Source organism: Lampetra fluviatilis, chromosome 22, assembly GCF_964198595.1.
Source record: "Lampetra fluviatilis chromosome 22, kcLamFluv1.1, whole genome shotgun sequence".
Classification (NCBI taxonomy): domain Eukaryota; kingdom Metazoa; phylum Chordata; class Hyperoartia; order Petromyzontiformes; family Petromyzontidae; genus Lampetra; species Lampetra fluviatilis.
Genome location: NC_136296.1, coordinates 12,140,466 through 12,157,135, shown reverse-complemented (window position 1 = coordinate 12,157,135; position 16,670 = coordinate 12,140,466). Strand labels below are relative to the sequence as shown.

Below are 16,670 nucleotides of genomic sequence, written 5' to 3'. Positions count from 1 at the left end.
GCCTCCCGTCTCTCGGCGTAATTCCAAATGGTGCACCTCCCCCACGCTTCTTCGAACACGTAACACATTTTGCAACCTTCCCGTGCCTTTGTTAATATTCACATTTCCGATCCGTATATCGTAGAGGTTAAAAAACCCGATATATTACATACTTCCGAGGACAACATGTCACGTTGGAAATCGTTGCAGAATCCATGCGTATGGGCGGTTTATTTTTTAATCTCTCCCTGTTCATCACCGACGTGGGGCAGATTTTTGCCCAAGTTGGGTTATTTGCAGCTATTTTCTCAAGACGTGAATCTGGCTCCAAGTATGGAAACATTTATCTAATTTACTGCGCTGTCCACCGAGAAAACATGCCGGAGTTTGTCTTTCGCCATCCCAAGGTCATAATCGTTGCAGCATATCAGCGCAATGAGAACGAGGCTTCTGTTGGCTTCAACAGGGGTAAACATCCCTGCAAGGTGCTGGTCATGTTGCAGGACTAGTTTTATGCAACACTATTAAATTAAATATTTTCATCCCGATTGCAAAGTTGAATCATTGGTTGCCAGACAAACGCCATGCCGAAACGCAAGACTATAAAAAAACAATTTAAACAATAAGGACTTATTTATCCAGCAAAGCCACGCTTTTTTAAGAGCGTCCTGCTGTTACATTGCTTTTTTATTTTAATATTTTTTAGCCAATTAACGATGAATATTCATACGAGTGGGAGGAAACCAGAACACCCAGTGAAAACGCCCATGTGTGAGGGGGCAACACCATATCCCCGCAATGATCGAAATAGATGGGGATTAGTCCACTTGCGGTGCTGCTTTTGCCCTGCCGAGCCATGGAATGGGCACCTTGACGCTCACGGGAAGGGAGTTTCACGAAATTCGTGCGGTGATCCACCAACACTTGCTGCTGCCTGCAGTGCTGGATTTCAGGCCACATGCATAGCTACCACCACTCCGACAAGACGTCACTAACCAGTGAAGACTTAGTCTTCTTTCTCGAACAGGTCTACACAAAAATGCTTTTTGGTTTATGGCTGTAGTTTATGGTGGACACCGAAATGTACGAATTCACGCCAACGATCAAATCGCCCGGATTGCCCCCGACGTCATCAGATGTCGCAAGCTAAGCGGAGCCTGGCCAGCGTGTGGATGGACGGGTGACCACCAGGAACACCGGTTGGCTGGCATAACGCTGCCAGGATACGCAGTGGGCAGCAGAGAGAGCATTGCGACAAAATCGATCGTCACTGCGATTTTGCGCGCCCACGTCTATGCGGACCGACCACCTTGGTGAAGTATGGTCAGTCGATAGCCATGGCCTGCATGGCATCGGAAGGCTCCCATGCCGCAGTGCATTGCCAGAAGGGCTGCACTCGTGCAACGCATTTGTATACTCTAGGTCTTCACCGGAAACAAGAAAAGGATAAACTAATTGATGAAAATATATTCCTCTCATAAGCCATGCATTTTATGGTCTGTGCGAGAATAACGGTGAAAGCAATTGACGTACAGTATATGCAAATGTGACACTAATTTTAACTTGAAAGGTCACGGGAGTGAAAAAGCGGTACGAATGTGACAAAATATGAGGAACGGGAGGCAACGGCAAAATAAAAACACCTTACTTAACTGAATCACATCCATGAGACGTGAATATTCAACACGTTGCTGGGTGTGTGGATTGGTAGGTGCCTACAGGTCTGATCCCGTCTGTCAAGTACTCGTGGAACCTGTGTGGGACCTTATCAGGGCACTCTGCTCAAACGCACAAGCAAAAACCACAAGGCACCAACCCCCACTTCTACAGCATTCACATTTTATGTTTAAAGGTTAGTGTTGATGAACATGTCCTTCGTACACTCAAGCATTAATGCATAATAACTTAACGGGGTAACGCAGTGTTAAAATCTAACTGTAACGTTACACTAACACAAGCGTACACAACTTAAATGTGCAGTTAAATGTCTTACAGCGTTTGCGTAGTGCTACGGCATTATAGTGTCAGCAAAAAAAATCAAAACACATTACACACGAATGTGCCCTTACGAGCCCTTTTTCCACTGGCACATCCGAGCCAAGCCAGCACAGGGCCATCACGGCACGGCTAGTTTTCCACTGGATATTTTCTGAGCCAAGCCAGAACCAAACAGTGAAACTCTGGTCTCTACATTTTTTTAAATCTGGCCCGGAGCCAAGCAGGGTTCAATGGACGGGTTATTAATATTTTATGAGTGTGGTTGGCTACGTACAGGGTGCGGAAGAAGTTCAGCATACGTGACATGTACATTTTTTTCGCGGTAAAAAAAAATACTAATGCATCATGTGTGACAGGAGTGGCACGACTCAGATTCTGCAGAGGAAAAACAACCTGGTGTTTCCGAAACTATGACGGGACAGGCTCAGCATGGCTCCAGCATGGCATGGTTATGCAGTGGAAAAAGAGATAGTTTAGACATTCACAACTCCATCTCCACTGCTAGTTGAAAACCGTAATTTCCTTCTGTAATAAGAGCTTCCCAAATAACGGACCACACACACACATCACCAATGCGGAATCCAGCTCTCACCTGCAATCGCGTTCACCTGTCACACGCTATGAGGTAAGCTGGCTAAGTTAATGCGCAAACACAGTACAGAGCTGCTGACGTGCATTATGGTAATCTCAGGTCATAGTTCAGGACCAAGTAGGGTCGCAACCTCTTAGCTACAATAAAACTGGGACACATTTATGGGGAGAACATCTCACAATACCAGAACAGAGAACTACATACATGTCAATGCGTTGTCTTGAGAGAGTGGTGACAAAAAACCAGCACAATTAATTCCCAGGAAGACTTTCAGATTTCCCAGGACAGCTACACAAACAAGAGAGGATGAACATGGAAAAACCAGGAGAGGTGACAACGCTAGCTCCACATCTTTGGCTACCTCCATCTCATGACCGTTCAGGCTGACTGGACAATGTGAATATGGGCCAGGCATCATCAAGTCCTGCAAAGAGGAAGCCTTCGAGCAGTACTGCATGTCCTTTGGATTAAAAGGCCCCTGCCATAGAAATATGGAATTTCTACTTCTGGCTCAGAGGCGCCAATTGAGATGAGCACCACCCAATGTTACTTGAGCAGGGACAAGGTTTTGATTTGTTTCAACCATACAAAAACATAACAAAGAAACCACTGACAAACCAAAAGTAACAAAACATCATACATGGCCTTGATGTTGCAATTAGTGTAATGCCTCCTGTGCCGAGGTCACTCTTGCAATACAAAGACAAAGGTCTCCCTATAAATGCACAGACTGCTGCAGCAATTGCTGTTAGCGAGCAATTATCAAGGCCGCCGCAATGTACAACGGGGTGGGGGGTGGGCAAGCGCCACGCCTGGCCGTCTTTGTCTTCCCCAGTGCTGATGTTTATACATCGGTTCCGGTTCGAATATCACTCGTCACCGATACCAGCCGCGGCCGAGAATCGAAGTCCGGTCTACCGAGTTCCCTCCACTCCGTCTCTTGCAGGACACAAGCACACAAACAGGTGCACAGGCAAACCGACTCAAGGACACGTTCAGGGGAACGGGACCACGGAGTGTTTAGGAACCGCTCAAAGAAGCAACTGAAAAATAAAAAAACGGCTATCTCGTAGCTACGAGGGTTGCCGCGTTGTCTTTTTTCACGATAAGATATTTATTATTTTCATGATACGATGATTATCGCGATACCAGTTTTCCACAGCTTTGTAACTGCATTTCACAATTGTATTGTTTTGTGTGTTGTGCTTTACTGTGCCACCAGTACCAATAGGTATTTACTTTGAACGTTCAACTGCAGTCCACTCAACCGTAATCCTACCATAGCCCTTCTCTTGTCATTGCATCGTTAGAATCTGCAACCCTTATAATGCACACGCTGTCGGTAACACGGCAAATAAATACCTGGAGTGCGAACGTAACATCGTAAAACCGACATGCTGTCAGTTACTCCGAAAAAACGTGTTGCTATACATTTAGTAATAGCTATTTATTTAGAGCATTAACAACTGTACTTTTGTTATTTCACTTCATAAATATTTGCAGGTGACAACCAGTGACAGTACATGGATATTTTGCAGAAAGGGGCGACGATGCGACTACCGTGGGCCTTGTACCGACCGGTCTATCGTGGCATCGCCAGGTCGCGACAACCCCAGCAGCCACACAGCTGCGCCGTGCGTCCCGGGCTGTCCTACGCGGTCCTGCGCGATTTCAAAAACATGTGTTCATGAGAAAAAAGGACTTTTAAGAGACTTTCGGGCACACACAAACCTTATTCGACTTACCGCTTTGTTTGGCTTTCTCATGGAACATCCCATACCGTAAAACACCATGGTACAGAACTGAACATTCTGCCGTGTTCCAGGACTGATGGCGACGTTCACAAGCGGGAGGAGACTCGCTTGCAAACATAAAGGTTGCTTACTCGGCGAAGTTAGCAGGGAACCTGAACGGATTTGAATGTCATTCAGCAGACATCAAAGCTAAGCGAGAACGTACGTAAGTACGCATGTTGAACTTCTTTCACACCATACGTAGCCAACCGTGCTCAGTCGAAGGTGCGAGAAGTGAACAGTGAGCGGTGTAAAGTCGACACAATCGCATCCACGCACTCCCTTACGGAGCACATAAGCACTGCCTCACCGAAGTGAATTGCAAATCTCAGTTTCTAAGCATCGTCGCTTGTAACCATTGCTGGGTACGCGCGCGCTGACGCACGCACGTACCGAGAGTATGCCCGTGTCAGCAAACCGGGTCGCGTGGATTTTCGACGTGTTGTCAGGTTTTAGCGCGCGTTGTTCGGTACGAGGTCAGACGTTCCACCCCACGTGCCAGGAGCTTGTTCAGGAACTGAAGTCAGAAGCTACCAGCGAGTAGAGCGACTCACGAAAATGAAAACACGTCGGTGGGGCTGTCCGGCATGACCGAAACTGAATTCACTTCCCGAAGACGCTCCCAGCATGTGGAGTGAAACGTTGGACGTTATGCCGAACAAGAACTAGCGATACAAGTCGAAAACAAGACCGAAAAAAAACCCCACCTCGTCGTTAACCAAGTCATGTATGTACAGTGAACCAGTTTGCTCAAATCAGTTCTTAAATAATTCGGCTCTGTGCAGCCAACGCCTGCGTACGACCCACGAATAATTGAGCACGGGTACTGGAAGGGGGATCTGGGTCCCACTCTCCGCCTCGGCGCGAGTGGCGTTGGCGCGCGAATGCCGGCGCTTCACTTGGTCGACTGCCAGATGATGATGGCGATGATGGTGGCGATGACGACCAGGATCACCAACAGGATGCACATCTTCTTGCGGGAGGCTCTCTGCGTCGTGGCAATCGGGCAACCGGGGGAAGATGCGACCCAAAATAAGTTAGGAAAAAAATCACCAACGGGCATGGATCACGCAAACGTTAGCAAAACACGCATTTGCCCTCGGAAGAATTACATTAGCGGTACCGGAAATCGACGGGCAGCTGTCAGGGCAAAACATAAAATACGAGTTCATATTGGCAAAAAGTCCTTCCTGGCTCAGGATGGCCTCTGGATTGGAACCGCGAGCCGATGCAACAAGCGATGCGGCCCTGACGATGGCCGTGCAGCGTGTCCTCACCTGGTACTCGGCGGCACGACGCAGCTGCTGCTCCGCGTGGTCCACATGCACCTCCGCACTCTCCACGTTCGCCTCGATGCTGTCTATGGGGTAGACGGGGGGGGGCAGCTGTCAGTCTATAGTTTTATTTGTATTGTTTGTGATTTGTTTAACTTTCCTATACTTTGCACTGCCATCGTGTTTTTTGCATTGTTCGTCATTGTAATGTCCTGACCTGACCCTACTGTAATCATCAGATTCCTCCAGTGTAAATATTCTGATTTCGATTCTGTGGCAGCTTTGTGCAATGGAGCCTGTAATTCAGAACGTTTGTGGAATACTCTTCGCATACAACTAGGGCTGCATTCATCGATTTGCTCGATGCAAATGAGAAGGGGATGTGGTCATAAGCATGCCCGCATGCCTTTCTGTGTTGAGTACTGTAGGTTAATGCACCATACCGGGTGTTAAATTAAGGCCGAGTTGCCTTTGAAGCCCAAATAAGGCCAATAAGGCGAAAATATAGAGAGCAAACCTTGACTCACTCAGAAGGGCCACGTACACTCATGAGCCACACACTTGAAACCACTCGCGTAACAATTCATGCTTACCTACACGCCCTTCCGTAAACGTCGCTAAACCGCTATGAAAACTCATCATATTCGTTCACATTTCACATTCATGCGACAGCTCAGTGAACAGGACAGTCCATACATACTCAACACTGAGCCCGAGCTATTCATGAACAGACAATTTCACACTCACGTACATATTAAACCACAAATACTCACACAACAACAACAGCTGCCATTTGTCATTAAGCGGTGGTGAATAAGCGGGCGTGGCTATGTAAAAGTGGGTGAGGCCGATGGGGGGAGGGAGGGGCTGCCAACTCGGCATGTGTCCAGGTTGAGCCTCCTGGAAACCAGGTGGCTTCACACAAGCCCCACTAACTCACAGATGCCCCACCAACACCAAAGAGCAATGGACTCGGGGCAAAAAAAACAACTCACGTGCTTCTCACTCATTCTCATGTGATGCCCCAAACACCTGGAATTCCATCGCCTCAACAATGCCCTTGGCTCCTCTCCCATCTACATCACAATTTAATGCCGAGCTGTCGATTATTTATGAGAACGTCAATTGCAATCGTATTTGACTCAAATTCTTGTTTGTATGTATGCTGAACTTCTTTCGCACTATGCGCAGCCAATCGTGCTAACCCGATGTGCAATAATGATCAACCTAAATCTACTTTGATGTTTCTATAACTTAACCTTTCGATGCAGTTTAAGATTTTCTTCCGTAACGTGGTTATTTCTGCTCCGATTTCTATTCGCATTACCGTTGCACTAGCTTTCACGCGATTTATTTTGTCATTTTGGTGACCCAAAGTCACTCTTGCACATGTGACTCATCCTGGTCTCTCCAGTTCTCACCTGGTTAAACCAATAAACGTAGAACTTTAAATTAGAACTGGCCCATCAGCTCGCACTCCAGGGCGTGCATATGCCACCGCCGCTGCACTCACCGACCATATCTCCCTGCTCGTGGATCATGGTGCCCAGGTCCTTGAAGATCTGGTTGACGTCCATGATGTCGGCCTATTGTCATCATCAATCATCGGACAAACGAAGGTGGTTTGAGAAATAAACAGAGCAAACGCTAGGGCCACTGTTAAAGCCGTAACTATGTGCACTCATGTGCACATCTACAGGACTCTTTTCCAATCCACTACTGGATATTTCTTCCCCACACTCTGCGATATTTTACCATACTTCACCACGTCAGTCAGTGCAGGTTGGTGGAGGCGGGGAGTTTAGACTTGAGGGCATAGCAGTATAGTACAACAGCATTGTGAATTTTGCTCTACTGCCCTCTGCTGCCCACCACATAGCCCCAGAGTCTGGAGGAACTAGTCCATCATGCAAGATGATTGCCCATGCAAGCATTGTCCAGGATTCATGCTGCTTAGCTTCCGAGATCTACCTCTGACCAAATCAGTATCCATGTATATTGTAAACGAGTACTTCTACAACATGTGGTGAACGTGCTACCACTGGGCCCCGTCACAGCCCAATGCTACGCTAATTAGCAGACGACGAGATTCTCCCTCCCACGACCCCGGGCGTTGTGCGCTGGGCGCCATCAGAGCACCTCGAGCTGGCGAATCGCCGTCTCCCTCTCCTTGATGTCCTCCAGGTCCTCCTCCGTGATGGCGGGCTCCTCCGACTGCAGCTGCCTCTCATCCTCCTCCCTGCAGCCAGCAGGTGCCGCAGTGGCGAGATGTTAACTACCTCACCTAGTACGCAGGAGGTCGTGTGTTCGATCCTGACCCTGACGCCTGCTGTATATTTTGACTTTGCATGTTCTCCCTGTGGTCGAGTGGATTTTTCTCCAGGTCCTCCAGTATTTTCTCTTCACATTCCACATTTAGAATTAACATCATGCTCTGATAATATATGCATTGTCTTTGAAACTGTTTCAAAGACAATGCTGTTTCAAAGACAATGCATATATTATCAGAGTATGCTTTTTCTTTGCATTTTGACCACAAGTATTGTGGTTAATGCAGACATGATTCCTTGTAAAAACTTTTAGTTTGGTGTATTAACAACTTAACACCTGTTTTGTTGCCAGATAAAAGGGGAAAAACCTATTCTCATGAAGGCTTTATGTTAACCATGGCCGGAAATTGAACTTGGGATGTCAGGTTCACTGTGTCCCTGCTTTTCTGTAACCACCATGAAGGTTCGTCGTTAAATAACTAAATCCTGCACAACTCAAGGGGACGCGCTGCTCGTGTCTCAAACGACGACGTCACGTACCCGTCAAGATTCACCAACGTGCCTTCCCTCGGCCCCTCGTCAAAGAAATTCTCCTGCAGAAATATCACGCACACAATGCGGTCACGTTAATAATTTTCATCATCACCATCCTATCCTCATCATCGCCAGCCATTGTCTACCCACTGCTCTAGGCCCCCCACACTGTTACCATCCCAGACCAAATCGGCCAATCATCGGTAGACGCATTTCAGTGTGACGGCAGAAACCACGGTTTGCGAGCGGACGGCCTCACTGTGACGCGCGACTGTGCCCGGGCCCGCGCCACGTTCTCCCGCTCCTTGTCGGCGGCGCGCCGCTGCGTGGCCTGGAAGTTGTTGAGGGCAGCTGAGAACTCGTTCATCAGCCGCTCGCGCTGCATCTTCCGCTGCCGCTGCACACGCGAGAGTTTTCAGAACAGCGTTATCAAATGTACGTACGTATGTTGAACATCTTCCGCACCGTACGTCGCCAACCGTGCTAATCAAACGCGCGAGGGAAGAACAACTAAACACAAAAAGCAGTTCTAAACAAATTACATTTTCAATTTAGATTTAAAAGTGCATAGCTCTCAGTGGCTTCCGAATATCGGAAGGAACAGCATTTCAAACGGCTGCAGCACAGTTGAAAGCGTGCGATGCGGTGACCGTCTTTGTTTGATGATTAGCCAAAAACAAGCTCGTCTTTGGTTTATTAAATCACAGTTGCTGTGACCAACACAAAAGGCCACAACGACCACAAAAAACAAGTGGTCAGCAACAAACAGCACGACTGATGGCGTAATAGAATTGAGTGAGTTTGGAACAGCTTTGTAGAAGAGACTATGGGAGGGAGATCCAAAGTTGAGCAGTGCATGAGAAGATCACCTGCTCAGCCTGGCTGGACATGGGTGGCAAGGAACCCAGCTCCTTCAGCTGCTGGTTGGTCTCCTTGGCCAGCTGGTTTGTGTAGTGCTGCAGATTCTGCCTGCGGGAGCACGGCAACACGGGAGAGTTCTCGAGGCGTACAGGATTAACACGCGAAACACAAATCACACTTGTGTACAGTCTTTTGTACAACCACTGTAGGGAGGGTCTCTCTTTTGTCGTGGGGGGATACATGACCGTACTTGACCACGCTGGTCAGTGCGGGGTCGGTGAGGGCAGGGGGCACAGATGTGGAAGTACAGAAGAACCACAGTTGGAATGTAATTGTTGGGGCGGGGGGGGAATAAAGCGAGAGGCAGCATTCGCGTGAGGTGCAATCGACTTACAGGCGCTCCAGCATCTCGGTCGTGTCCTCCACCGTACCCAGCTGTGCCACCATCCTCTGGATCTGTGACGCTGCGGGACAAGTCAGAGCGTTATGGGGAACACACTGTGCACGCAAAACCAAAGGCAGTAAAGACTTCTCGAGCAAAAAAATTTGCGTGACAATCAAGGAATGATAAGCCAATCGCCAGGCATGTGCCCGATATTGGCACATTTTAGAAGCTCAGCGGGCTTTAGACGGTATGCTGGTTGGATGGGTGATAATCGTGCATTAATACGTTGCTATTGCCTGCGGGGCTACGTGGTGGGCAGCAGAGGGCAGTTCAGCAAAAGCCAAATGTCCTGTACGTCTATGCCCCTATGTCTATGCACCCTGCCTTCAAAACCCGCCCCCTACCGATCAGCGAGGTGAAGTATGGTCTCACTCTGTCGGCAACAAACGAATGCTTTAAATAGGCATGGTACAATTCTTTACTGCTTCCACGATTCGGAAAATTGTCGTGATTCTCGGTCACAATCCGATTTAATAATAGATTTTTCTTGTCTCATTGGTACCAACTCATCTCTAGCGTCTATCGCATTGATAGCATTTGTCTCTTTTGGAGCCGACACGGGCATCAACCCAGGATCTCATTGATGCTGGCTCAGTGAGAAAGTACATAGATTTGGTATTCGCACTATTCCTATCGCAAAGGCTATCACAAAGGTGATGTTTTCATGCTCGGATCACTGAACTTCCTGGCCAGCCAGCTACTTTCACATGCCTAGTTGTTAAAACGCAAGTAAAACGCCAGACAGTGCATACGTGTGTGTGTGTACGGGCATTCGACACTTCACGTGAACCTAAAGTGCACGTAGCCTGACACAAGCCCCATGGTGACGTCACCGCCACTTAGTGGCGAATGGCGTTTGTTATTGTTGTTGTACGGGATACTCACTATTCTGCGAGATCTTCTGGATGTTGGTGCCGACGGTGTGCGCGAGCCGACCGAACTCTGCTGCGGATCCGCTCTCCCGTGGCACCTGGCGGTACGCGCCGTAGCTCCCATCGGAGCCGGAGGGTCGCCCGTATGACATCGCTGCTCCTGTGTCTCCGCTCGGTCTGCCGGGGAAAAGAAAACACACGGCGGCACTCTGGAATGCTGCGTCCCTCTCCTAGGCAAAGAGTAAAAGGCGGGCGGCCATTTGAGGACAGAAAATTTTAAAATAGATTCACACAACCAGGTCGCGCAAATAGGAAAGCAAACGTTCAGAATAATGCAGAACGTTTCATCGACATTATCATTGTCAGCCACGCTCAATCCACTGCTGGATTAAGGTTCCTGCAACTGTCAATCTCTCACGGCCCTGCCATGTAGCAATGAAGTTCAACCCTTGCAAAAGATGCAATGTTTCTCAGGTGCCCTATGGGTTTATGTAATCTCCTGGTAAAACAAAGGATAATGCCTGACTTAGCACCTGCACGCAAACCGATTTCACAGCTCCATCTCTGCACGTTCCCTCTTCCCTTCCAGCGATGTGAAATGCCCCAGACCACTTATCTTTCTTTCGAGTAAATATTATGTTTATAAAGCACAAAATTAAGCTGTCTAGAATATGACTTATAGTATATACATAGTCAACGGAGGAATAACCTTTTTTTTTATCCAGCTTGTTCACGTAGTTAGCTGGCCTCTACATTGTCCATCATTATTCTCCTTGTGATCTAACAATTTATACGAGTGGATTGGAGGCTAATGTGTCTGTCGTTCTTCAAAATCGGTTTTCCCTAACCCTCTCAAGACGATGATTGTGGCTTAAACCACGGTTGAGGCGTTTCGTTTATGTGTAAAAATATATCTCCTCGTTGTGTTACAACATCAGGTACTGTTTCGTTAATGATGTCTGCAGTTATTTCATCGTATTCGAAAGCGTTCCTTGTTTTCATTTTGCAAAGGCCACTGGTTACTTCTTCAACTGTGACATCGGGAATTTGCTCCTCTTCCTTTGAAAAAGTATTACTGTAATTCCCTGGGATATGATAGTTTTGCAATGTGATATGTTGTGAACGTAGTGGACCTCTTGGTTGCAGGGGTGACGTGAACTATTTATATACATGTAACATATTTCATACTATAGGCCACTTCGTTGAGCTATCATTTGTGGCCAGGTCGCTCCTGAAAAAGAGGCTAATAGCTTATTGGGCTTTACCTGGTAAGATAAAAACAAAGTTTAGTTTTATTTGTATACTTTTTAAGTGATTTGTTTAACGTTCCTATACTTTGTACTCCTATCGTGTTCTCGAATTGTTTGTTGTTGTAACGTTCTGACCCGCCCCGTCGGTACATCTGTGAAAAATATCTTTATAGCTCATTGGAGGATTCCTCCAGTATAAATAAATATTCTGACATATACGAACTGAAAACCAGTGATTCTTATATAAACGATTCAATGGATGTATCATGAGCTTAAGACTGTTATCCATAAGAGGTTTTTTGGGTTAGATCGCGTAAATGTGTCGTTAAAACCCGCCACCACCCTACACAGCCAACTAGTAAGGGTTGTCACGTAACAGAACGTGGCCAATTCGTCACAAGTGCCGCACACCGGTGTGTTGGAGAGCCAAGCCACAACATTTACAATCTGAGTACGACGTTTTGCCAGTAACTGCAACTAGCTTCATCAGGCGACAGCCAGATTTGTGGAGAAGTCCACCTGTTTCGTTCCTTATATCTATATAAGGAACCAAATAACTTCTATTATGGATGATATTGGTCGCGAAAGCCTCCGTGTTAAACTTAAGACTGTTAATTGATAAATCAATGCATCATTCTACTCCTAATGCTTTTACTTTGAGATCCAATCAATCAATCGCATTTGTAGGCCTTTGTAAATCCACTGCTGGATGATGGCCTCCCCATGCCACGTGGGTCATGGGGGTTTTTTGACCATACTTCACCCCATGTTGTACAGTGATTGTAGGAGACCCGTATCACTTGTCACTTATGTCAGCCATGGCAGAGGCCACGGGGTCGTAGCCCAGTGCTCACGTCACCGAGCCAGCGCACCACCCCCACCTTACAGATATGCTTCTCAAATGTGCTAGTCATTAAGTTATCAGTCATTGACAAATACAAATAAAAAACACCACTGTTAATAAGCAATTAAATGTGTTTTGTTGCAACAGATTTTTGTTTATTATGATTCAGTAAGTGCCAAGAATCAGTGACCGACAGTCACAATATAAGACATTAAGTGTGTTTATATAACGGTTCAGGAATCATCCAGATTCATGCTAAAGGTCACAAGTGTCTCTATATAGGCTGGGCCACTGTGCAGCTCGAAGGCATGCGCTCCTCATTTGGTGAGCAAATGCGCCAAAAAACAACCAACAGCTGTAATTATCGCGTCCGGGGCACATGATTCGTGCCAAGGAGCATGTGACTTGATTTTCAGACTGAGTCCCTGGTGAGTAGCAAGACATTAGCTGCATCTGCGCAGAGTTGAACATTTACACAGGGCAGTATAGCAGTAATCATTTCCGTTCCAGCTTCTCCAAGGGCATACATAAGCATTTTAAAGAAAAAGGCAGCAATGTGAACATCAGGGTCTTCATTTATGTTACAAGCATCAAGTCAGCCGGTGACCAAAATAACCCAGAATGCACTCGATCTTGCCAGATCTCAGGAGCTAAGCAGAGAGTGCTGGGATGGGCAAGAACCATGCATGGCAGGTGTTAAAGGCTGCTCAGTAACAACAAGAGTGCATGGGTGTAATGGCTCGGTCTTGGAGAGCAAAGGAAATTTCAGTTAACTCCCCATATCTAAGCTCCCTACCATCGTGTTGAAGTCTGGTCAAATCAAACCCATGACTCGGACAGCATGGTATAAGGCCTTCATACAGCAGTAATTTGACAAGAAGGGTTACACATGTACACGTAAACAAGTGAAAATATGGTGACATTCACCCACCCTGTCGATTCGTAGCAACCACTCCGGCCATTAGGGGCAATTAAAAAGCATTACCTGCTCTGCGCGAGAAAAGTACTCTCCACAGACTCGGATGAGATCACGTGCGTTATTCACGCGATTGCTCAACGCGGGAGTGTGTCGCTGGGCTTGCTTCAGCCAATTTCAGCATAGAAAATTGAGTAATCTTTTACTCGTTCAATTCGAATCTGTTGAAAGACGGACAGAAAGCATACTACCAGCTGTTTTTGTTTAACACATTACAACTAAGGTTGAAAGTGATCATAAATTAGCGCTGTCCACCATCTGTGTCTCCGTCTAAATATCTGTAATGGGAGGGGGGCACTATAAATGTCGTAAAGATGGTCCAATGAGATCCGACATAGCGTAAAGTTGTGTTTATATTAGGGAATTGCCGTGGAGAAAACCGGCTAAATTGATTAAATGGTTGCCTAAAACTTGGGAGAAAACACTCAATTAAATTACGACAGCATTTTCAAATGCATAAACACATTTTGCTCTGATATATAATTAACCGTCGCCTTCTGTACAAATAAAGACTTCTGTAGTCAAATGCATGTTGGATAGCGTTACATAAGCCACACGTAACGACTGGTTTTAAGATGTATTTCCGAGGAACAATTTAAGTTCGGCCATAATATAGGTTTTTTTGGGTTATATCACGTAAATATAAATGTTGTTGTTAAACCCGCCACCACCCGACACAGCCAATTAGTAGGGTTTTGTCACGCAAACAGCACATGCCAAATCGTCACTAGTTCAGCACACTGGTGCGTTGGAGAGCAAATCCACAACATTTACAAACCGAGTACGACGTCTCGCCAGTAATTACAACTAGCATCATCAGGCGGGCAGCCAGATTTGTGGAGAAATCCTCCTGTTTCATTCCTTAAATAGACGGATAGATGTGATGACGCCGACGTGTTCATCTATATTAAGTTCGGCTATTTAGAACTCAATAAAAAACGTGGTTTCACGTGCCTCCCGCGTGACGTGCCATCGATCACCAGCGGCAAAGACGTGCAAAACTGTCTTTCAGGGGACGGTCAATTCTTCTTACAGGCCAATGGGGAAATCTTGGGGTAAGTGATTTCAGCGAGTGCAGGAGGAATGGCTTTTAAAGCAATGCTCATGTTTGTGCAAATCAGAAGTCCTTCAGAAATGTACATATATACTGTATATATAAAACCATGTGTGAACAATTTTAAACAGTGATAGATACAATAAACAAGGCTGCTGAAATATCATAGGAGTTAACATGTTCGACAATTAACGATCCTGCAGAGGTAATGGTTTCAGGTATTTCCAAAGCAAACTCTGTGCTGCAAAATATATCTCCAAGACGCTGTGATATTAAAATTCACAAAGAGCAGACAATTGCATATGAGTGTCACTGTTCAAATTCTAATATGAATTTACCACATCAACTATTGCCAATAAGGTCGGCTTACAAGATCGTAGCTTCCACAACAAACAGAACGTATTTACTATCTGCACACATTACAGTCCTCAAGTCACGGCAAGGTTAATGTAAAATTTCACGCTGCTGTTCCATGTAAACAAAGCCACAGATGTAACGAGAGCACATCCTCTTGCCACACACCTCAATACAGCTTTAAAGCAATACGCGTCAAAAAATTGTGAAAACACCGTGACTGAAAGGATGTATAGGTGTGTGTTGTGGTAATAATACAAATTCTGTATTTGAAACTACTAAGAGGGAACACAGACACAAAGAGACACGTACCCATAGAATAGATCCCAAGACACAGATACATCGACACTGTGACACAGACAGAAATAAAGACAGGACATTGACATACATAAATACACAGGGAGAGACACGGAAACTCTGACATGTATACCGTCAGTCATTTCAAATTTCGCTGTTCAATTCGCTGAGATCATATTCCTCGGGCCTCCCCGGTCACCCCCCCCCCCACCCCGGCTCGACTTGCTCGCCCCGCCGGGCTCAGCGCGCCCTACTCAGGGAAGACTATCCGAGCGGCGGTGACTCGGTTAGGCCCTGACGAGCTCTGCCAACGAGAGCGAACAACATGAACCCTACAGCTCAATAAACTCTCAAGGCGAGCGCGACTTGACGAGCGCGGGCCGATGAAAGCAAACGTACCTTTAATCGGAAGGAAGATTTGTTTAATTCTGTAATAGTTTAATTATCTCAACGTTTCCAATGGCTCTGAACAAGAAGCGCTGTCAGCTGACGGCGGTGACGTCACGTCCCAGCCAAGCCCCGCCCCTCGCAACGTTACGCCCCCCCGTTTGGGCCACGCCCTCTCAGCTTGGGCCACGCCTCCCCCTACGTCACTCATTTCCCATTGGACACGAGTTCGGGCTGTTGTTGTTCCTGGTTGGGCTCCATTGGCTGCGGGTGCGGTGACGTCGGCATTGGTGGGCGGAATTAAAGTCGTATTTACGGAAGTCGTGCGGCTCTGATTGGAACCACGTGCAGCCCATGTGCCAGAGGAGGTCATTGGTGCCACCTCTAAATAACAAAAATCCTTAGCAAGTACAGATTTTTTTTGTACAGACAAAAAAAGTACAGATTTATTTACAACGCTAATAAGAGTCAATTATTAGATAGCCCGGCTAATTTATAATTGTTACCGCGTAATTCACTGATTTTTTTTGGCCCAAAAGATATTGGAATCAATAATGTCATGCCACCTCATGTGGCACCGATGTGAAATATTCGGTCTGGCCTCGTGGCATGTTTTGCAACAGTTGAGAGTTGCAGAGCTGTGTGTGCGTTTCTCGCGGTGACATCCTCGCGCATCTCATGTGCACGACTGTCGTAATATAGTAATGCTGTTTCGTGTTGCATATTTATTTGCTAACGCACCTCACACGTGTGATAATTATGTTTTGTTATACTATTTATCATTCAAAATAACACGTTTGAGTTGTATTGCAGGAATGTACAGTTATGAATAGTTCTTGTAATTATTGCGAATTAGCAATGGCAACCAAAGCTCAAAGGAAATGTAATAA

General features: G+C 46.4%; 1 protein-coding gene across 1 annotated transcript; it reads right to left on the bottom strand.

The window, feature by feature from the left end:
- Positions 1 to 1,801: 1,801 nt before the first annotated feature.
- LOC144938559 (syntaxin-12-like) lies at positions 1,802 to 15,908 on the bottom strand. Its single transcript, XM_078866497.1, has 10 exons — positions 15,793 to 15,908; positions 10,632 to 10,795; positions 9,696 to 9,765; positions 9,310 to 9,409; positions 8,700 to 8,837; positions 8,447 to 8,499; positions 7,776 to 7,875; positions 7,150 to 7,222; positions 5,640 to 5,722; positions 1,802 to 5,350 (listed from the first exon to the last, which is right to left on the bottom strand). The coding sequence occupies exons 2-10, from the start codon at positions 10,768 to 10,770 to the stop codon at positions 5,258 to 5,260; spliced, it is 849 nt and encodes a 282-aa protein (XP_078722623.1). The 5' UTR covers positions 10,771 to 10,795; positions 15,793 to 15,908; the 3' UTR covers positions 1,802 to 5,257.
- Positions 15,909 to 16,670: the final 762 nt, after the last annotated feature.